We start from the raw sequence: 23186 nt of genomic DNA on the forward strand, positions 1-23186 counted from the left end.
CACCCTGAGAAGGAATGCACTCGAAAATTCCGTATTAAGATGATGACGACAGGAGTTCCTGTCATGGCGCAGTGGTTAACGAATTCGACTAGGAACCATGAGGTTGCGGGTTCGGTCCCTGCCCTTGCTCAGTGGGTTAATGATTTCTTGGGCGGGAGCGGCCCAAGAAATAGCAAAAAAAAAAAAAAAAAAAAGATGATGACGACAATCAAAATAATAGCGGCGCCTGACCTCACCATTCACCCAACAAACAATCGCACAGCACTTACGGGCCAGGCGCTGGGTAACGCTTTATGGATCTGAGCTCACGGAATAGAAGTTATAACTGTACAATTTACAGACAACAAAACTAAGGCTCAGGGAAGTTAAATAACCTGCCCGGGGACACTCGGAAGGTGGCAGCACTGGGATTCACACGCAGGGCTCAGCGCCAGAGGCCGGCTTCTGGATGACTCATCCCCACTCAGCTCCTGCACTGAGGGCTCACATGCCACAGGTCCTCCTGTCAGGCCCATGGGGTGAGCACTCACTGTCCAGAGCACGAAACGGAGCTACAAAAAGGCAGAGGGACTTGCCAGGGACACACGTCGAATGTGGCAGAGCAGGGAGCCTTTATCTGCCCAGAGTTCTCAGCCTCAGGATGGCAATGCCCACATGTGATAAGTACAGAGGAGCACAGCCAACACCAACAGCCAGATACCCGGGCTCCAGGGCCAAGCCATGGATGCTCGCAGGAATCCTGGGAGGTGAGTGCTGCCATTACCCTCATTTGATAAATGTGCATTCAAAATCTCAGAGAGGTCATCCTGCTTGCCCAAAGTCACACACCTCATTAGTGGCGCCAAGATGCAGACCCAAGAGTGTCTGCTCTGTGGCGAGCTGCCTGGTGACCATTCACAGCAGGCCTGCTGTAGTCCCCTCGCACATGCACTCTGGCTTGGGCCGGAGCTGCCTGGACCAATCAAGGGTGGTGGACCTGATGCCTGCACTCCCAGCCCCTGCCCTTAAGCGGCCTACAACTCCTGCTTCCTCCTTCAGGTCAATCCGGCTTCTAGGAGCCCTGGGCGACCACAAGACACAGCACGTGGAGACAGCACAGAGGGCGAGAGGGAAATGCATGTTGCCACAGCCCAGCTGAGCCCCCTGCAGACTCCAGGCCCAGGTGCCCTCTGCCTGAAACCCCCAGGGGGGAGCCCACCAAGTAGACTGACAGAGGAACTGCCCAGCTGAGCCCAGGCAAGCCACAAACCATGAGAGAAAAAGAAAAGTCAGTGAGCGAAGGCCTTGAGCTGCGGGTCAGGCGGCTACGTAGTGAAAGAAAACTGAAACCAACTCCAAAGCCAAAACTTCTAAGAATGACCGCAGAGCTAAGCTCTCCTACAAAAAATCATCCCAGCCCCTGAACAAATCGGGTAGCTTTTTAGCTCCCTTTTGCATTGATAACAAACGACCACAAACGCCCACAAACATAGTGGCTTAAAACAACACCCATTCATTATCCACAATTCCAGAGGCCAGAAGTCCAACCCGGTGGTCACTAGACTAAACTCTAGGTGTCAGCAGGGAGAGCTCCTTTCGGCAGGACCTAGAGGAGAGGTCATTTCCTTGTCTCTTCCAGCCTCCAGAGTCCGCCTGCTTTCCGGGGTTCACGGTCCCTCCCCCACCTTTTGGTGGGGGGGCAGGGCAGTATCTTCTAAGCGGCCCCTTTCCTGTCTCCCCTCTTACGAGGCCCCCTGTGATTAAACCAGGCCCACCTGCATAATCCGGGCGCCTTGATCCATCCCCCAAACACCCGATTTAATCACATGGGTAAAGTCCTTTTTGTAATGTAAAGTAACACATCCGACGGGTTCCTGGGATTAAGACGTGGGCATCTTTGGGGGGACCGTTATTCTTCCTATCAGAGTAGTAAACTGGAAAAGTGGCCAGTGTTCTGCAAAGGAATAAGCAGAAACAAACCGGAACCCTCCCATTGCCCAGAGACCTCCCATAGCCCCTCGAGAAGCATTCTTTCCAAGAACGGCCCCAACCTGCCTGTCATCACTAACCTCTTACCCCTGACGCCCAGCCCCCCAGAAATCTTTGTTGAAAAAGAACTTTTGGGAGTTCCCATTGTGGCTCAGTGGGTTAAGAACTTGAGGATGTGGGTTTGATACCTGGCCTCGCTCAGTAGGTTAAGGATCTGGCGCTGCTGTGAGCTATGGTGTAGGTTGCAGATGATGTTCAGATCTGGTGTGGGCTGTGGTGGAGGCCAGCAGCTGCAGCTCTGATTCAACCCTTAGCCAGGGAACTTCCATGTGCCATGGGTGCAGCCCTAAAAAAAAGAGTGGGGGGAATTCTAGTCATGGTGCAGCAGAAAAGAATCCGACTAGGAACCATGATGTTGCGGGTTCCATCCCTGGCCTTGCTCAGTGGGTTAAGGATCCAGTGTTGCCGTGAGCTATGGTGTAGGTTGCAGATGCGGCTCGGATCCCGAGTTGCTGTGGCTCTGGCGTAGGCTGACAGCAACAGCTCTAATTCGACCCCTCGCCTGGGGAAATCCATGTGCCGCAGGTGCAGCCCTAAAAGGACAAAAAGACCAAGAAAAAAAAAAGTAAAGAAAAAGAGCTGTGCCTCCCCAGTATAAAGCATCATCAATGATTTGTGCTTCTTTCCTCAGGCAGACACACCCACCCCTCCAGCCCCTACAGGGGGAAGAGCGAGAGCCTGGCCTTCCCTGCTGTGTCAAAAGAACCTCAGCCAAAGGCACAGACGCTGGCCATGTGGTCAGCTGGGCAGGCCTGACCCCGGAGAATGCCCAGCAGCCATGGCAGAGGGCAGTGGAGCAGTGTGAAGACAATGTGACAACGGACTTTAAGAAGTTAGAAGGATGAGAAGTCGGTGCAGCCCGACATGGCTTTACGACTTCAGCCAAACCTGTCCCACACGGAGCTCCTGGTCCTTTCTGCCCCGCCTGCCCCTTCTCCCGTCCTCCTGTCACACCCAACGCACAGGAAATCCTGCCGGAGCTACCTTCCAAACAAACCTACGGCTTATTCATCATGAAGGGGAAAAGGCAAGGTTCTCTTGCTCGTCACCACCTTGACCAAGGGATCCAAGTTAACCACCACAATAAACGGCGGAATAAACAGACATCAGGGGCCCCCTGAGGCGATGTCCCTAGGTGTTCTGTGGTATTCCCGCCAAGTACGCTCGACGGGAATCAAATCAGAGGAAATGATCAGAAAACTCCAGCTTGCAGGACGCTATGGGCCAATCTGGCTCGGACCCTTCCAAATGTCAGTGTCACAAAAACAAGAAAGGACAGGGATACTGTGATAGAACAGGGCCAGCAAAAGTTTTCTATAAAGAGCCACAGAGTAAATACATACTTTTTTTTTTGGTCTCTTTGTCTTTTTCCAGGGCCCTACCCGTGGCACATGGAGGTTCCCAGGCTAGGGGTCGAATTGGAGCTGTAGATGCCGGCCTACACCACAGCCACAGCAACGCAGGATCCGAGCCACGTCTGCGACCTACACCACAGCTCAGGGCAACGTGGGATCCTTAACCCACTGAGCGAGGCCAGGGATCGAACCCACAACCTCATGGTTCCTGGTCGGATTCATTAACCACTGAGCCATGATGGGGACTCCAGCCACAGAGTAAATATTTTTAGATTTCTAGGCCACAGAAACCCAACTCTGTGTCCATAGACAACATGTATGCAAACGGGAGGGGTTGTGTTCTAATAAAACTTTACTTACAAAGACAGGTAGCGACTTTACTTACAGGAGTTCCCATCATGGTGCAGCGGAAACGAATCCGACTAGGAACCATGAGGTTGCGGGTTCGATCCCTGGCCTCACTCAGGGGCTTAAGGATCCGGCGTTGCCATGAGCTGTGGTGTAAGTCGCAGACATGGCTCGGATCCTGCGCTGCTGTGGCTGTGGTGTCAGCCGGCAGCTGTAGCTCCCATCCGACCCCTAGCCTGGGAACCTCCATATGCCGTGGGTGTGGCCCTAAAAAGCAAAAAAAAAAAAAAAAACTTTACTTACAAAGACAGGCAGTGAGCTCGAGTGCTGAGCCTGGTGCAGATTAAAGGATACGAAGCAGGAGAAGACATGCGCTCCACCCTTTCCACTTTATCATTCCCAAACCTCTACTAACCACATCCTATTTGCTGAAATAAAAGTCTTCTCTTGGCATTAAAAAAAATAAAATAGAATAAAAAATAAAGGACATGAAACAGCCATGTAGCGCATGATCCTTGAGCTGACCCCAGGTTACATGTAATAAACAGAGGAGTTCCCTGGTGGCTCAGGAGGTAAAGGATCCAGCGTTGTCACTGCAATGTCTTGGGTCACTGCTGTGGTATGGGCTCGATCCCTGGCCCAGAAGTTCCATACGCCATAGGCATGACCAAAAATAAGTAAAAAAACAAACAGCTAAAACGGATATTTGGGGGGCAAGAATATGAGCTATATACTAAATAACATTTCCATCAATATTACCATTTTCAATGTTAAATTGCGTAGGTGATATTGGTTCTATGTTCTATAGAATGTCTCTGTTCTTAGAAGACACAGGCAGAGATGTTGAGGAGAGAAGTAGCATGTGCAAAACTTATTTTCAAATTGTTCAGGGAAAAAAAAAAAAAGATGGTGTGTCCACACTCAGCGAAGACAGAGCAGGTCTGTGGAAGGCCACCTCGGGTGAACTAGGTGCTGCAGGGCAGGTAACTGATGACAACACCATCCTTTCTTTCAATTTTTCTGATGGTTTGAAGTTTTAAAAAGAAGTAGTTGGGGAAAAAAGCATCTCCGGAATCAGCCCTCCTCCCCACTGAGTTCCCACCTGGACTCCTCCCTGTACCCACCCTCCTGGCCTACGACTGCCAAAAGGGTCCCATTAAAATCCGGCTCAGATCCTGCCCCTCCTCTGCTCAGCCCTCCAGTGAGTACCATCCACTCGGAGCAGAGCCGAAGCCTGTGCTGTGGTCCACAAGTCCTGGCCCCCAGGTCAGGGCCCTCTTCCCGCCACCTTCTCGGCCTTCAGTCTCCACGGAGTCCTTCTGCTCGGCCGCACTGGCTTCCTCCACGTCTGCCAAACAGGCCAGGCACACGCCCGCCTCAGGCCCTCGTACGCGCAGAACCTCTGTGCTTCAAGGTTCTCCCTCCAGACACCCTCTCAGTTTGCTGCCTCCTCTCCCCATGTTTGCAGCAAGGTCTCCCTGATCATCCTACCTAAGCTTCACAACCGTCCCCCAAGTACCCCTCTGCATCTCTGAGGTTTTCTCCAGAGCAGTGAGTGCTCGCTAACATACCTCACATTTTAACTATTTGTTTTGTTTATTGTCTGCCTTCCCGCACCCACCCCCGCAACACCAAGACATTAGGTCCGCTAAAGACAAGATTTTTGCTTTTTCGGAGTCCCAGTTGTAGCTCAGCAGGTTATGAACCCAACTAGTATCCATGAGGACGCAGGTTCGATCCTTGGCCTTGCTCAATGGGTTGTGGTCTAAGTTGCAGACACGGCTCAGATCTGGCATTGTTGTGGCTCTGGCATAGGCCGGCAGCTGCAGCTCCGACTCAACCCCTAGCCTGGGAACCTCCATACGCCACGGATGCAGCCCTAAAAAGCAGAACAACAACAAAAAAAGATTTTTTTGTGTGTGTGTGTATTTTCTCAGCTGGGTCCACAACGGCTACAACACAGGACTGCGCATTGATTTAACATTTTATATCCATTTACTCCTCACAACACCATGAGATAAGTATTATTTACAGCATAAATGCATATGCAGCATATACACAAAATAGGAATAATGACAGTGTCTACCTCATAATAACTGGTGAGGATTTAATGCCATGAAGGGCTTAGCACACTGCCTGGCACAAAGTGAGTGCCCATTAAATGTCGCTAGTATATAACACCCACTGTAGGAAGAGGACGCTGAAGCTCAGAGGGGTTAGTGACCTGCCCCAAACCACTGGGAAGGAGGGTGGCCCAGATTAGAACCCGTGCAAGGCTGACTCAAGAAGCCACTTTCTAAACCACAATGCTAAGACGTTTCACGGTGTCTGGAAGAAAGGCAGTGGCAGGGAACAGAAACCCGCTCTGGGAATCCCGAGCACAGGAGTTAAGTCCTGCCTCTGACACAAACTCCACGTGCCACCTCGGCAATTCCCTTCCGCTCTGGAGGCCTCAGTTTCCTCTTCAGGAAATTGAGGGAAGTCATTTCCCCCCTGACACAGGGACACAACAGTGTGAGGGTCCAGTGAGCCAGTGTCTAGGAAAGCACTTCAGGAACTGAAGTCCAACACTTTTCCACTCCAACATCTGTCTCTGGAAGAGGACCAACTAAACACTCAACATCCAAGAATTCCAAGCCCTGAAAAGCAATTCCCCCCCGCCCTCAGCCATGTGGAAGTTCCTGGGCCAGGGATCCAACCCACACCACAGTTGCTGGAAAGCAAATTTTAAGCCCCCAAACTTCTAACGAAAAAAAGTGTGCTCCACTGAGCCATTTGGCCTTTGCGCATGCTCGTCTTCTCCCTCAGCATCTTCCCTGTCCCAGTCTGGTGAAATTCTCCTCACCCTTCAGTTCCCAGCCCAGAGGCTTCCTCTGCCAGGAAGCCCTCCCTGAACACCTTGTCAGGTAAAGCATCCAGTCAGCTCCCCCATCCAAGCTCTGTCCACTCTGGGTCATCACTTTGCAGGATGGGTCTGTCCCCCCGAACTCTGACCTCGAGGGCACAGACCGGCACTCGCTTGATCCCTGCTGTTTTACCAGCACTGCCAGCACAAGACCAGGCACAGAGCAGAAGCTCAGAAAATACTATGTAAATGAACTAATAGATGGATTAACGGTGGTTCCCTAACCCAGCAAATAACATTTCCATAGTCTATGCTCCCACAGGCCCATACGGCCGCACATAGATGATCTTTTGAAAGTAGCTCACATTCTGAGGTATCCCTCCTCTAGACAGCCTTCCTGGCCCCGCGCCCTTGGGTCAGGAGGTCTCTCTCTGAGCTCGACGTCGCACCCTCCTGACCACTCTGGGATGACAATGAATGATAGGTTATAAATGTGTCTCTGTACCCAGCAAAAAAGCCGGCACGGCCTGCCCACTGAATGAACGGACAAATACGGTGTATGCGTGGAATAATGAACAGATGGACAAATATCCATTCTAGGTAAAATTACCCCTTCTGCCACATTTCCCCGGGTCAATGCCCCCGACCCCAGACTTCGCCACACCCCTAACCCAGGCCTTTTTCCCGGGAGAACAAATGGGGCAAATTCACGTCCTAAACAGACGATATAGAAGCATCTCTCACCTCCCAGAGAGGGAGGGAAACTGAAACGCCAGGTGAGATCCTGGCAACCAACCCTCCTAAGGACAACCTGGTAAATGACCCCGTCAGCTCTTTCCTCGGCTCCCCGTCTAGCCCTTCTCAGTCCTGGAATGCACCGCCCAAATCACTCCCATCCCCCACATTATTGGCTCGTCTAGATGTCAGTTTCCACGCGCTCGTTTCCTCTATTGGCTAGTATTCCCAACTCCCGCGCTGGCGCCCCGCCCCGCCCTCTACCTCACGCCGGTTCTTACTATTGGGTTACCCGCACGCCCCTCTCCCAGGAACCCTCCCTATTGGCTGTAAGACTTTGCCGGTTCGGGCTGTGATTGGTCACGAACAAAAGTCCATCGCCAGAGCAACCACCAGAGAGGGGTTAGGGAATGGAAAGGTTGGAGGGACGTAGGGTCAGACTCACGTTGAGCTGGCGGGAGGCAGATATAGGTCTTGAAGAACTCGCTTCGGCGGGCGGCCTCCTTAATGCGGTTGGCAAGCGGCTTGCTGACCTGCCGGATGCCCAAGTATAGCAGCTTCGCCATAGGGAACGCGCCTACCACCATCTTGGCGGTCGCAAGGGGCACGCGCAACCTCGCTGACTGGGCGGGGCGCCTCCGATCTCGCCCTCCTCCCCCGCCCGCTCGTCGCCGTGCGTGCGTACGTGCGTGCGTACGCTCAGTGGGGAACTGCAGGGGCGTCCCCTGACGTCACCACGTTGACGCCGGCGCTCTGCCGTCCCGTTCTTATGAATATGCAAATATACAGCGGAAGTGAGGCAGTCAGAGGGTGGCAACGTTAAACGGCTGCTCCCGGGAGAGGAAATGGGTTCCCACGCCCACTTTGGCTGATGTCACCGCGCTTCTCCGTGACGTCACGTACCTAGGCGGCTTCTCAGCCCAAAGGAATCTCTTAATCAGTCCTAATTAGTCTTAATTAGTCCTTAATTAGGGCTAATGAGGCCTAAATACACCTTCCCCCGCAGGTTAGAGCTCTCACTGGGCGTAGGAAACTAGCCGGGTAGTCATACAAACCTGGATTGGGCTCCCAGCTCCGCCTTTTATTTGCTGTGTGTGGCGAGTGACTTAACCTCTCTGGGCATCAGTATTCCCATCTACAAAATGTGAATCATAAGACCATTTACCTTATTGGGTGGTTGTGAGGCTTGCATGCAGATCTTGAATACAAAAACGGCGAACTACGTTAAGTGCCTTGAATGGTGCCTATCACCCGATATACAGCCTTTATTTCTGTGCGGGTATTAGCATTGCTAACTCCAGCGGAGGGTGTGTGTCATCTCCAGAAGCCCCTAACCCAACCCTTTCCCAGGTAATTGACAAACTGAGGCCCAAAGAGGGGCCAGGGGAGTGGCACAAGTTCCCTCAGCCAGCAGAGGTTGATAGCCCCGATGTCTTGGCTAGTAAACTATACCGGTTCTCAAGCGGCCCCACTTCCTCCATTGGGGGGCAGAGAGTCCCTAGGGAGCTGGCTCAGGAAGGAGTTTAAGGACATGTCCCAGACTGTCATCCCTTACCCAGCAGGGGAGCAAAATCATATAAACAAGGTCGGGAAGGGGTTGAGAGAAATTCCTGGATGGTGGAGTGCTGATGGGTAATTGAGAGATTCTAGAAGAGGCAGAGGGAGATGGGAAGTCCAAGGAGCAGAGAAGTTGGGTACAGGAGGAAACAAGCGTCCAGGACACAGAGTTGGGGGACCCAGGGCTTTACTCGGCTTCCACTCTGACTCCCTGAGTGTCTGTCCTTTGTCATTTCCCTGACCCTGATGGACCTCCATTTCTCCGTCTGTAATATTGATGATACTGGCATGTGTGAACCCCGATATTCTAAATTACTGACAATCGCAACACAACAATGGGAGGAAAAAGTAGGTATACATGTATGTGTAACTTGGCCCCCATGCTGTACAGTGGAAAGAAAAATTATGAGAATGCCAAGTCTCCATAAAAACACTCCTCCCAAGGATCCCTTCTGGACTGAAGATGTGAAGGAGCTTGGGACCTACTCAAGGTCCACTTGGGACCAACCCCCACCCCATTTTACAGAGTGGCTAACTGAGGCCAGAGGACAACAAGGATTTATCCAGAGTTTGGGGATAATCAGGATGGAACTGAGGCAGGACTTTTTTTTTTTTTTTTTCTTTTCTCTTTTTAGGGTCACACTCACAGCATATGGAAGCTCCCAGGCTAGGGGTCGAATCAGAGCTGCAGCCTCTGGCCTATACCACAGCCACAACAATGCCAGATCCGAACCATGTCTGCAGTCTACACCACAGCTCAAGGCAACGCCGGATCCTTAACCCACTGAGCAAGGCCAGGGATGGAACCTGCGTCCTCTTGGATACTAGTCAGATTCCTTCCGCTGAGCCGCGACAGGAACTCCTGAGGCTGGAGTTTCTTGAGTTCCAGCTCAGGGTCTTCTACTGATCACTGGGGGTGTTACCCTGGGGCTCAAGGACCTACTAGGGGTGCTGAGGTTTCACATGATGGGTTTCAGAAACTTCCAGACTTGAACATGGCTTTTTTGTGTGTATAATTCACCATTGTTTCCTCAGCTCCTAGAACAATGCTTTTTTTGGGGGGGGCACACGCACAGCATATGGAGGTTCACAGGCTAGGGGTCAAATTGGAGCTACAGCTGCCGGCCTACACCACAGCCACAGCAATGCTCAGATCCAAGCCACATCTGAAACCTACACCACAGATCAAGGCAACGCCGGATCCTTAACCCACTGAGCAAGGCTAGGGATCGAAACTGAGCCCTCATGGATACTGGTTAAGTTCATTACCACTGAGCCATGATGGGAACTCCCTAGAAGAATGTTTGGCACATAGTAGCGGCTCAATAGATATTGACCGAAAGAGAATGAGCGTCTGGTGGAGGGGGATTTTGCAGACTTTCATTTGATTCTCTGAGGAGAAAAGCTTCCAGCCCCCTCTATCTTCATTGCATTTGCTTTATTGTAGTGAGACAGGGTGGGAAAATTACTATCCCCCCAGATCCCAGGTCTCCCTCTTTTTTCTCCCCTGCAACACCAAAGTCCCAACTTCCTGCATCTCAGTGACCCGCTCCTCCTCCTCCGAAACCATTTTCCTCATAAAGTTCTTCTTTTTTTTTTCTCATTCCCCTCCTCCCTCCTCTTCCTTTCTCTAAGGGTTTCCAGGAAACTCTTCTGGGAATTTCTGGGGCAAGGGTATATTTGTGCCCATGTGTGTGTGTGTGTGTGTGTGAGAGAGAGAGAGAGAGAGAGAGAGAGAGAGAGGAGGTCTTCACAACTCCTTGGGAGCCCGGAGCCTGTTACGCACCCGTGGGGAGGAAGGGGGGCGGGTGACTTACCAGAAAAATCAAAGCCTGCCCAGAGCTGGGTGATTCCTCCTGCTCTCCAATCTGGTTCTGGAAGGACAGCCATTCCTGGTTGACCTCTGAGCACCAGGGGAGGGAGGGAGACGCCATCAGCCAGGGCAGCAGCCTTGGCCACTCTGGGGCGTGGGAACAGAGGCAGAGACAACGGGGAGGGGAGAGGGAGCCCAGAATGGCCCCCGCACTGACTCACCGGCTGTGTGACCCTGGGCTGATCGCTTGGCTTCTCCCGTGACAGCCTTTGAATAGGGCCTGGGATCATTCCCAAAGGTCCTTCCAGTTCAGGTCCCCTGGTCACCCTTTTCCCAGGATGGGCAAAGGGCTCAAATTGCACAATCCCACAGGCCCTTGTGCTTCTTCCATCATCACATGGCTTCAAGATACATCCCCAAAATGACAGTGATTCTTGCTCGCTCCACCACCACCACCCACTCCAACCCCGGTCCAGCTGTCAGCATCTCCTGCCGGAACTACTGGGTGGCCTCCCCACTGGGGTCCTGGCTTCTGCCTTTGCTCCCCATGTTTTCCTCCCCACTCAGCAGCCAGGGGATCCTGTTAACATTTAATCAAGGAGTTCCCACTGTGGCACAGTGGCTTAATGATCCACCTCATCCCTGGCACAGCCTGTTAGATCCCCAGCCTGCCGCAGTGGGTTAAGGATCCGCCTTTGCCGCTGCTGCTGTGGCCTAGGTCACAGATGCAGCTTGGATTTGATCACTGGCCCAGGCATTTCCATATGCCACGGGTACAGCTGAAAAAGGACAAAAACAAAACAAACAAAAAATAACACTGAAGCCGAATTCCATCCCTCCTCTGTTACAAGCCCCTCTGTGGAGATAAAAGGCCGAGTCCTCACGCAGACCTGCAAAGCTCCCTAACCTCAACCCCTCTCCCCCGCACCTCCCCCCACCCCTCCCGACCTCTGCTCCCACCACACCGCGTGTGTACTGGCTGTGCCACAAAATCCAGGCACGCTCTCACTTTGCACTTGCTGTTCCCTCTGCCTGCAGTACACTTCCCCTTGACCCCAGCCTCCTTCAGGTCTTTTCTCAAACGTGGGCCCTCCCAACCTCCTTAGCTGGCTCCGACTCCAGGCCACTCTCCACCCTCTCAATTGGCTTTATTTTTCCCCATTACACTTATCGATCCCAAACATTATCTTTTCTCATTTGCTGTGAGCGCCATAGGGGTGGGGCCTGGGCTGTCTGGGTCACTGTTTTGTCTCCAGCCCAGGGCCGGGCAGAGGGTAGATATAAACGAATCTCTCTTGAATGAATGAAAAAATACACTTCTCTTGTCCCAAGCCCCCTCCCCCAACCTGCTCTGCACCCCACTGCCCCAGCCCGTCAGCGATTGTCCCTCATTTGGGTCCTGACGTGCTCCCTCCCCCTCCTCGGTCCTGGCCCAGAGGATGCTGTTTAGGTTGAAATTCTGAATTGCTCCCTCCTGCTCCCTCCCTCCCCTATATGACGGAGTTTCCCAAAGGCAAAAGGCATTGCTCAATCCTCAGTGAATTTCTCCTTCTGCTTTCCCCTGGAGTCACAGACTGTTATGCCTTTATTGGAAATAACCCTAATTTTTTTTTTTTTTTGGTCATTTTAGGGCTGCACCAGAGGCATATGGAAGTTCACAGGCTAGGGGTTGAATCGGAGCTGTCGCTGCCAGCCTACACCACAGCCACAGCAACTCGGGATCTTTAACCCACTGAGGGGGCCCAGGGATCGAACCCATGTCCTTACGGATACTAGTCAGGTTCATTACTGCTGAGCCACAGTGGAAATTACCCTAATTTTTTTTTTCTTTTGGCCACACCTGAAGCATGTGGAAGTGTGGATTGAACCCACACCGCAGTAGTAACCCAAGCCACAGCAGTGATGACTCCAGATTCTTAACCTCTAGGCCACCAGAGATGTCCTAAACCCAACCTTTTTGTGTTTATCTTTTGGAGACTTAATTTACTGGTCTCCTCCTCCAGGAAGCCCTCGCTGACTACCAGACTGGGTCAGATGCACTCCTGGCATCTTGGGTTCCCCGCTCCTGGGCTCCCCTGTCTGAGCCCTGCTCACTCTGGGTCACTACTGTCCAGGGACAGATCTATCTCCCCCATTGGAGTGGGAGCCATGAGGGCAGGGCCAGGGCGGCCATCCATCCCCACTGGGTCGCTAGCACCACCCAGCACAGGGCTAGGCACCGTTCCACTGAATTGTTAAGGAGTCATGGTGAAGGACGATGGCTGACCGGTGACACACCAATCTCACGGTGGTCTTCCTATATTCTTCTATTCATATGAATATTAACACAGACTTACTTACATATAATTTGCATACACCCAGACCAGGAGGGGAGGGAGTGTGGGATCAGATTGGAGGAGCGAGGACTATGTGCAATTTGAGGTTCACGGTGCCGGCGGCGGCAGCATCTTCAGCTGCACCTGGTCCCCCTGGGAGGGCGGAGATGCCACCCAGCCGCCTGCCACAGCCCTGGCCATGCTGTTCCTCTTGGAAGTGAGCGGGGTGTCCAGGGTAAGCGAGGCGCTGGCCATCTCCTGGGGCTTGTCACTGGTCAGAAAGCGGAGCAGGTTGTGCAGGGCCTTGGCCACGTCATTTCGGGCCCCCTCGTTGACAAGGCAGTAGAGGATGGGGTCGGCCACACAGTTGAGGCTGGTGAAGGCCAGGGAGCTGTGGTATGCCGAGAAGACCCGTTCCTCAAAGCCGCAGTCCCAGGGGTGGCCCAGGTAGACGGCGCTGCGAGAGAGCAGGAGCACGTGGTAGGGTGCGAAGCAGACCAGCACGATGGCGATGAGGCTGAGGGCCAGCCTCTTGATCTTGGCCTTCTCCTGGCGCTCGGTGGACACGCTGCCCCGCACGGCCCTCAGGATGCCGCGGTAGGACAGCAGCATGAGGGCCCACGGGAAGAGGAAGCCCACGAAGACCCGGTAGAGGTTCATCCAGGCCACCCAGCCCTCCATGGGGAACTTCTCAAAGCAGAAGGTGTGGTTGTACCGGTCACGGAAGAGCTCATCATGGAACAGGGGCACTGAGTTGGCACCCAGCTCCGTGGCCCAGACCACAGAGCTCACGGCCACAGCCGTCTTGACGCGGCGCAGGCGGGCGAACCGCAGCGGGTGGGCCACGGCCAGGTAGCGGTCCACCGAGATGCAGCACAGGAAGGCGATGCTGATGTAGATGTTGGTGTAAAAGATGAACCCGAAGAGCTTGCAGGAGCCGGGGCCGTGGATCCAGTTGTCGTGGTGCAGGAAGTAGTCGACCCACAGCGGCAGCGTGCAGATGTACAGCAGATCGGCAATGCTCAGGTTCATCAAGTACACCCCCAACTCGTTGCGTTGGCGCACCTGGCGGTAGGCGGCCCACAGGGCCAGGCAGTTGGTGGGCAGCCCCACGCCGATGACGAAGATGTAGAGGGAGGGCGGGAAGAGGTGGTCCACGCGGGAGTCCACGTGGCAGCCCTCCCACGTGCCGTTGCCCATCCTGGGCCCTGGGGCTTTCGCGGGGCTTCCCCTGGCCCACGGGGGCTGTGGGGCCGCGGGGGGCGGGAGGCCATCAGGCCCCCTGAGCCCCCTCCTCGGAGGCTCAGGGGAACATGGTGGGAGGCAGTTCACGGGAACAAGGGGAGGTTGACTGTGACGTTTGGGCCAGCCTGGGCACAGAGGGAGAGAGCCTGAGAAGGAAAGATTGGGAGGAAGGATGCGAGGATAACAGGAGCAAGTTTGGGGGATGGCGGGATTAACAAAGAACTATGTCAAGGAGGCGTTTCTAGACCCTGTCCAAGCATGAATGGGGGAGTAGCAGGGTAACACCGAATTAGCCGGGGGGGAGGGTGTCTATAACGGAGATGAAGGCATCAGTGGGCAGTGGCAGATGAAAGGTATTTGTAGAGGACGTAGAGAGTGAATGTAGCTGAGCGGTAGTAGCGGTGGGGTGGAATGTACCAGAAGACACAGGACACCTAGGGGGTAGTGTTGAGAGATGACAGTCTATACTTAGGGAGTAGCGAAAAGCCCGGGCAAGGTGGATGGGGGTGCTGGCATTTCCCAGGACCCCAGGAAGGAATAAGGAAATAAGGAAGGTAACCAACGAGGAGATTACAGTAAAAGGAGGTGTCCTGCGAGGGATGGGGGGGCTCGGTCTGGGGAGTGTGGGAAGGGCCTTCAAGAAACAGGAAGGAGGTGAGTAAGGTCTAGATCCGAGAAGAGTTACCCACGCAGGGAATTTAAAGGGGACCAGGGAGGGGCTCCAGCTTGGTCCTGGTGGGAACCGGGCAGTTGAAATGAGGTGGCCCCGCCTCACAGTTCAGCGCTGACTCTGCAGTGCCTGTGGGGAGAGAAGACAGCAGTGAGGGGGAGTCACAGACGCCCCCTTCCCACAGCCCTTCACCATGGCTGCAGTGGGGGCGGCAGAAGATGGGTGTCCGATGATGCCTCATGGAGCCCCAATCTAAGCAACAGATCTCTGAAAACACAGATTTGAGATGTCAGATATATATTTTTTCCCTAATGGATATTAAAATAAAGACCCAACTCAGATTTTCAAACTTTCTTCCAGAAACCACCTAAAACTGGCCCAAGTGTCATATCATGCTTTAGGCTGAACTAGTCTCGTTCTATCATGTCACAGACAGGGAGATGGGGGCCCAGAGAGGCTGGATCCCTCCTGTGAAGGATGCACAGCAAGGCAGTGACAGAACCGGGCTAGAACCAGCCTCCCACTCCTAACCCAGGGCACCCTATTCTTGACAATGAGGATGACGGTGGTGAGCATAACACCGAAAGTTTACATAGAAGACTCTGATCTAAGCACTTGTGATTGTTTCTTTTCTTTTTAGGGCCACACCCACTGGATGTGGAAGTTCCTAGGCTAGGCGTTGACTCAGAGCTGTGGCTGCCAGCCTACACCACAGCTCACAGCAACACCGGATCCTTTACCCACTGAGCAAGGCCAGAGATTGAACCCGAAATCTCATGGCTCCTAGTTGGATTCATTTCAGCTGTGCCACAATGGAAACTCCTGTTATTTCCCCCTTTTTTGACAAACTGAGGTACAGAGCGGTTCTGGGACCTGTCCAGGGTCCTGATGGCAGGAGAGGGGAAATCTCAGCTCTCACCCTCTTTCCCCAGCCTGCATGTCAGTTTCCACCCAAGAAGAACTGGACAGAAAAGGGCCCTGGGCTGGGCACAGGGAAGCATAGCTGCAGGGGGTTGGGGTGAAGGGAGGGGAGGAGAAGCTGCTGGATCAAGGGGGAGCCCTGGGGGCAGTGCCAGGAGTTCCTATCCTCAGCAACCCCTCTCTTCATTCTCTTCCCACTCCCCTCTGACTTTCCCAAGTGAGAGTCTTGGGACTGTCACTCCCTTGGTCCTGTAAGCACAGGGCAAAGGACAAGTCTTGGACCAAGTCCTGGCCCATGGTCAGCCCCAGAGAGGAGAGTGAAGTCATAAATGAGAGGCATCTTCAGAAGCCACTCCATCCAGGGGTTTGCATCAGTTTAGTTTTTAAGGCTATGAAATCGCTTGAAAAAACAACCCACCAACCACATCTCATTTGGAAATCCCATCTAAGACGGCAAAAAGGGGAAGCTGGGCTCTAGCTGAACTTAGGTGAGGGGAGGGAGGCTGCCTCTGAAAAAATCCCCAAGACACCCTTGGAAAATCACCTGTTGAGTCGATTGAGCAGATGAGGAAACTCAGGCCCAGAGAAGGGAAGGGGTGAGCCCAAAGACACTCAGCTGGTCCATGGGAACCTCCCAGATGCCTGAGCCTCTTCACATGGGCAAGTCCTCTTGGTTCTCCCTACCTCCATGCTAAATCCTGAATCCATGCCTGTCTCTAAAACCCCTGTGCTGCCCGCTCTGCTCCATCGCCGCTTACCTGGACTCCACAGTAGCCTCCTCATGGCCTTCCCGCTGTCATTCTGGCTTCTCTCAACTCAATTCCCACGTGGCAATCTCTCTAACATGTGAATCGGCTTTCGTTACTTCTGATAGATACTCACTGGACTTGGGGTAAAATTCAAAACCCTTCACCCAGGTGACAAAATGCTGCCTGACCCACCTGGGCAGCCTAGCTGACTCTGTGTGTGTGTGTGTGTGTGTGTGTGTGTGCGCGCGCGCGCGCGCGCGTGTGTGTGTGTGCTCGCACGCGCGCTTTCTTGCTTTTTAGGGCCTTAGGGCCACACCTGAGACATATGGAGTTTCCCAGGCTAGGGGTCGAATCAGAGCTACAGCTGCCAGCCTACATCACAGTCACAGCATCGCAGGATCCAAACCACGTCTGCGACTTACACCGCCACTCAAGGCAATGGTGGATCCTTAACCCACTGAGGGAGGCCAGGGATCGAACCCGCAACCTCAAGGTTCCTAGTCGGATTCACTTCTGCTGGGCCACAACGGGAACTCTCTAGCTGACTTTCTCGCCCACCTCCTTCCCTTGCCTCAGGCTCAGGGCTGGACCTTGGTTCCAGCCTCCAAACCTACGTTCTTCCTTCAGATCTTCTTAGGACTCGCTCTCTCACCTCCTTACCTTCCTCGGGGGAGGCCCTCTGTACCCAGGATCATGCCCACCCACTCCCAGGGCTCTCTCCTCACATCACCTTGTATCTTGTTTGTGTCCGTCTGTCTGTCTAGAATGGACATTCGGGGAGGGCAGGGATCCCGTGTTGACTGCTCTGTCGCCAGCACTCAGGACAGATCCAGCCAGCATACAGCAGGCACTCAATAAATGACTTGGGCCTGAAGGAACTGGCATTGGTCAGCCCCACCTCCAACAAAGGTTGCCTCTCCCCTTGAGGCAGCCTTACCTCGCACTTCAAGTTCAAGTGAATCCCTGCAGGGGGTGACGGGGAGCAGGGAAAGAGGTGGGAAGGGGAGCCGAGAAAAGGGCAGGATCTATCCGCTGCGTAATTGACTTTGAAAGGTCAGGGCTGAGTCCTACTTAGTAAATCCTACCCCCTGCGGGCTCTCAAGGACAGAAAGGCTGCCCCCCACCCCACCCCCCGACTCACAGAGACTGGATCCTGTGGAGTTGAGAAGGAGGAGGCTTACTCCTGGTCAGAACAGTGTGATCCAGTCCCTCCCTTGGAATTGAAACCTTCACCCAGAACAAGTGACTTGAAACATCTCTCCGCCCTGGGTCTCTCCTTCCTCCTGTAAAACTGAGGAAAATCTCTTCTCACCTCACACATAGGAAAATCCTCGGGAGAGCTTTGTTTGTTTTTTGCTTTTTAGGGCTGCACCCGCGGCACATGGAAATTCCCAGGCTAGTGGTGGAATCGGAGATACAGCTGCCGGCCACAGCCACAGCAACGCGGGATCCCGGCTTCATCTTTGACCTACACTATGGCTCACAGCAACGCTGGATCCTTAACACACTGAGCGAGCCCAGGGATCAAACCCCCATTCTCATGGATCCTAGTCGGGTTCGTTAACCACTGAGCCACGAAGGGAACTCCCTCCTCGGTAGAGGTAATATTATCTACAAATTGTGCAGTGCTGAACAATCATGGCTACTCCACAGGCACTGAGGAGCTGAGACAAGAACTAGTTCATAATGGGAAGAGGCATCAGGAGCTGGGAGTTTCCTTTGCTCCACCCTCTTAAGAACCCCTGGGTTTCGCTGAGGCTGGAGCCAGTACACAAGCTAGAGACTTATTTCCTGCAGCCAGAGGAAATACGCTTCCCATTGCTAATTTCCTCCAAAGGGAACCAGTGGGACACTCACCCTCCCGCTTCCCTTCCCTCCTCCTCAGTCCACCTGCTTCCTGGGGGATGCTGGGCGGCGTGGGGAGGGGCATTCAGCCCCCTCTTCTTGTTTTCTTTTCCTTTTTCTTTTTAGGGCCACATCCAAAGCATATGGAGGTTCCCGATGAGGAGTCGAATTGGAGCTGCAGCCGTTGGCCGCTGCCACAGCCACAACACCACCGGATCCGGATCCGAGCTGCATCTGTGACCTACAGCAGCACCGGATCCTTAACCCACTAAGCGAGGCCAGGGACAGAACCCGCATCTTCGTGGAGACTAGTCAGGTTCTTAACTCGCTGAGTCACAACGGACACTCCTTAGCCTCTTCTTCTCACCCACCTGAGATCTGCCCACCCACCAAGCCCCGGAAAGAGTTTGAGAATGGCAGACTTTTAGAACTGCACAGTGCAAGAGGCCTATGTGCCACAGGCGAGGGTGCCACAGGCGAGGGTGCCAGGCTATTTCTGACCCCTTCCTGGTACAGATGAGGAACCTAAGGCCTGGGGCCACAAGGCAGTTGTCTAAGTCACAGATGTGTTGGGACCACGTAGATCTTTCTCTCTTTCCTGTGTGTGTGTGTGTGTGTGTGTGTCTTTTGTCTTTTTAGGGCCGCACTTACAGCACATGGGGGTTCCTAGGCTAGGGGTCAAATCGAAGCTACAGCTGCCAGCCTACACCACAGCCACAGCAACTTGGGATCTGAGCCATGTCTGCGACCTACACCACAGCTCACAGCAATGCCCGATCCTTAACCCACTGAGTGAAGCCAGGAATCGAACCCGCAACCTCTTGGTTCCTAGTCGGATTCCTTTCCGCTGCGCCACGATGGGAACTCGCAGATCTGTCTTTCTTAACTAAAAGGATTCCCCCTCCCTGAATGTTCCCTCTCCTCACTCCCCGCAGTCCTGTAATTTTTCTCAAGTCATTCTGGGGTTCTCAGCCCCCTTGGAGAATCTGCTGAAAGAGCCACGGACTCTCACGGCAGAGCAAGTGACCTTCCGGTCCTGCTTGGCCCTCCACCACCTGACTCCCTTGCTCAACTCCCCGGGGCCAAGATCCTCTCGGGTTGGGATCTAAGTTGCCTCTCTTACTCAGGCTTTGTGGAGGGGTCAACCTCTAAATCTCGCAGTGCCCACAGGAAGCTCCCCCACCCCACAGGCCCCCCTCTAGGACTCTATTAGTAGGCAGGGAAGAGTGAAGACATGAGTGTGGAGTGATACTAGGGAGACGGGAGGAACTGGTCCGCCCCCGCCACCCCCCAACATTGAGCCTCAGCTGCTCAAGCCAGATAAGTCCTTGGGCCCCACCAGCCACGTCTGTGTCCCAGCGAGGCTGAAGGACTGAGGAAGTGGTTGAGAGGACAAGAGGGAGAGGTGAGGCAGCCCCCCACGTCCCCCTCACCCACCAGCCTTGTCCTAGAAGCCTCCAGGCCACCTCTCTTGGCCCCTGCGTCCCTCCTCTAAGGGCTCCTGCTCCCCCCATCAGCCCCAGGGGACCGGCCAACTCCGGTCTGCTCATTAAGGGACGAAATGTGATCACCGAGCCTCGCTCCCCACCTGGTGCCCTGGCGGCTGGCGGGCGGAAACCGGGGGATGGTCCGGCCACCGTGACTGCTCCGCTGGGCCTCAGTTTCCCCATTTCCACATGAAGGGGGTCCCCATCCCCCACATGGCCCAGAACAGGCACCAGGGTCCCCTGACTCTACCGCTCTGAGGTTCTACCTTCCAAGGCTCTGCAGTACTGGAGTTCTATTGTTAGCCCCGCTCATGGGCTACTGTTCTATTATTATAACATTCTAGAGCTTTACCTTTCTCCCATTCTATTATTATTATTACCATGGTGGCTTTCCATGCCTTTACCCTTCTAAGTTTCCAATATTCCAAGAGGCTCACATTCCAAGATTCTCAAGTTCTACTGTTAGAATGCTCTAGGATTTTTTCTTTTTTAACATTCTACGACTTTTGTAATCTATTAATAAACTCTCAGTGGTTATTATCTTTGCCCAGCAAACACAAATACATCTTTCCCTTCTATCTCTCTCTTTTTGTTTTTGTTTTTTAGGGTTGCACCCACGGCACATGGAGGGTCTCAGGCTAGGGGTCGAATTGGAGCTACAGCTGCTGGCCTACAGCATAGCCATAGCCACGCCAGATCCGAGCTGCATCTGCGACCTACACCACAGCTCATGGCAACGCCGGATCCTTAACCCACTGAGCGAGGCCCAGGAAAGAACCCGCAACCTCATGGTTCCTAGTCGGATTCCTTTCCGCTGCGCCACAAGGGGAACGCCTCTCTTCTCTTTTTTTTACAGAAATGGGAGCACACTTGATAGACAGCAAACCCACTTCCTTTTCCCCTCCCTTACCTAATCCGTATTTTAACATTCCCGCAGCCTGAAGTTCCAAGATTATGCAGAATTCTAGGATGCTAGGATTCCATGGGGGATGGGCTTAGTCACCACATTCATCTGGGCCCTAAATTCTGCCCTCCTGGAGGGGACACTGGGAGCCCAGGCTGCCTCCTTAGCCCTGTCCAGCAGGACTCGCCTCATCCCTCCCCATTCACTCACTCACACCAGCTGAGTTATTATTTGTCTAGACACAAACCAAATTATAGGCCCTGTCCCGCGGGAGCAGTGGGCTTCATGCGGAGGGTCAGGAGACAGAGCCAGGCGGGAGTTAATCCCCCTACGTCCCCTCCCTTCTTCCCTCCTTCTCTGAAAACTCCACCCCTTCCACCCAAACCAACTCCTGTCTCCTCTCCCGCCATGGTTTTAGAAATATTTTCTCTTCTCTGCTTCTTAAAAAATGCTCCTTCCAGGGTTCCAGCCATCCACACTCACCCTGGCCGCTTCCTTTCTCCCTGTGAAGACCTGCTTCCTTCCCCACAAGGATCTGACTGATCTGACCCAGTGGAGGCAAATGAAGCCAGATTTCTGGATTTGGGCATCAGTGGAACTGGAGTCCCAACCCCAGCCTGAAATTGACCCACTGTGGGGACTTCTGCCCTTGGGCCTCAGTTTCCCCCTCTGTAAAATGGGCGGCTTGGTCTCACTGATTCTGAAAGCACGTTCGAGCTCTTGGCTGTGAATGCAGAAAACTGTCAAAAATTCCAGCGCTAATCTTTTCGGAATGAAGGATTCAAATACCCTAAGGTCCTTTAATTTGAAGGTTTGAGCGCCTCCAGCCCACCCCTCTGACCATTCTCACATACGTGGGTCCTGCAAAGACTTCACATTCAAGACTTCTTGGATCTATGATTCCCAGAGTTTGGGAGCCACCTCCCCCATCAATCTCTCTCATTTTCTCCTACTGGTACCGCCCCTAGAAAGGAAAAGCTTCCCATCCTAACCCCAAACCTGAGGTCAAGCTCATCTACAGAGACAGAGTTGGAGGGGGCCCTTGGTGACCTCAGGAGTGGAGCTGGTGGTGGACCCTGCAGGGGGCGATGGGGGTGTTGGTGGCCCCATCACCACCATCAGTGCCCTTAGGAAAATCCCCGCACATCCAGCCTGAATACACAGCACACATCCCACAACCCATGCCTCACAGAAATTCCAGAGCTGCCCTTCAGCTTGGTTGGTGTAGGGGGTGTCCAGTTCAAGAACGGGGAGGGGGGTGAAGCTGAGGCAGGAAGGAGTTAACAACGGGTGACCCAGCCAAATCCTGGAAGGGAGGAAGTGGGGGAGGAAGTTCACCCCCCAGCCAAGAATTCCTGAAACTGAAGGGTGGGGTGGGTGTGATCTCAAGAGCAGTGGGATGACCCTGTTGAGGGGAGTCGGGGTCACAGGGTCCACCCGCCTCAGGTGACAACCCTACTGCCCCCTACCCCACTCCCGAGCAGCTCCTCAGCCCAGGGTAAAGCGCTGGGATTCGCCAGGATCTAGAAGGAGACCACGACGGGGTGAAATTGCCAGAACCGGGTCTAAGATGCAGAAAGACAGACAGAGATATACGGAGAGAGACAGAGAGACAGGAAGGGAGAGGGCAGAGATGCCCAGAGACGGGGAGACGTGGAGATGGAGGCTGAGAGTTCCGTAGAGACTGAGAATTCATCAAGAGGCAGCGGTAGAGGCAAAGAGACACACAGAGAGCCAGAGAGAGGGAGGGATGGCGAGGCAGAGATCGAGAAATCCACACAGAGACGTCCAGAGATGGAGAAGGAGAGACACGCCCAAGAGGGTGAAGGACCTCGGATGCCGAGAGACCTCAGAGCCAGACGGAGACCTGGAGACAGACCCAGAGCCGGAGTCGGCGGCGGAGACGCGGGGAGAGCCGGCCCCAGAGAGGGGCGGGGACCGCGACGGCGCGGGAGACCGAGGCAGCGCACGCGGCAGCGCAAAGCCCCCGAGCGGCGCAGCCGGAGCGGCCCCGCGGCGGCCGCAGGACCGGCGCCTACCTGCGCGTGGCGGCTGGACGGGGCGGGTGGCGCCTCTCTCGGCGGCTCGGGCATCTGGGCTCCACGGCAGCGCCGGGACCTGGCAGCGACTCCTCCCGGCCCCCGGGCCCGAGCGGCCGGCCGAGGCCCCGCCCCCCGGCCGGGCCCGCCCCCATTAACCCCTCCTTCGTCGCGCCCCTTCGCCCCGCTAAAGGCTTCCAGCCCTGGGGAAACCTCACCTGCCGTGGGGCACCCCCATCCCAGTCCTTCAAGGTCCCCAGGCTGGAGGCCCCGCCTCCTTAGCCGCTTTGCTTACTCTCCCTCCAACCTGACACCCCAGCCTGATCAAGC

At 54.2% G+C, this 23186-nt stretch overlaps 2 protein-coding genes across 3 annotated transcripts in view; both read right to left on the minus strand.

Moving 5' to 3' along the window:
* Window positions 1-7999, minus strand: part of LOC125132422 (optic atrophy 3 protein) — a 48066-nt gene extending 40067 nt beyond the window's left edge. The window contains exon 1 of the mRNA XM_047789636.1: window positions 7757-7999. Within this exon, the coding sequence (XP_047645592.1) occupies window positions 7757-7898 (142 nt within the window). The 5' untranslated portion in view covers window positions 7899-7999. The remainder of the gene's footprint in view (window positions 1-7756) is intronic.
* Window positions 8000-12943: 4944 nt separating this feature from the next.
* Window positions 12944-22970, minus strand: GPR4 (G protein-coupled receptor 4). 2 transcript variants are annotated; one of them, XM_047792543.1, is made up of 2 exons: window positions 22857-22970; window positions 12944-15040 (listed from the first exon to the last, which is right to left on the minus strand). In XM_047792543.1, exon 2 carries the CDS (start codon window positions 14194-14196, stop codon window positions 13105-13107), a length of 1092 nt encoding a protein of 363 aa, XP_047648499.1. In that variant the 5' UTR covers window positions 14197-15040; window positions 22857-22970; the 3' UTR covers window positions 12944-13104. The 2 variants fall into 2 exon arrangements, with proteins under 2 accessions (XP_047648499.1, XP_047648501.1); XM_047792545.1 differs by lacking the exon at window positions 22857-22970 and adding an exon at window positions 17723-17936.
* Window positions 22971-23186: the final 216 nt, after the last annotated feature.

This window comes from Phacochoerus africanus, chromosome 8 (genome assembly GCF_016906955.1).
Source record: "Phacochoerus africanus isolate WHEZ1 chromosome 8, ROS_Pafr_v1, whole genome shotgun sequence".
Taxonomy (NCBI): Eukaryota; Metazoa; Chordata; class Mammalia; order Artiodactyla; family Suidae; genus Phacochoerus; species Phacochoerus africanus.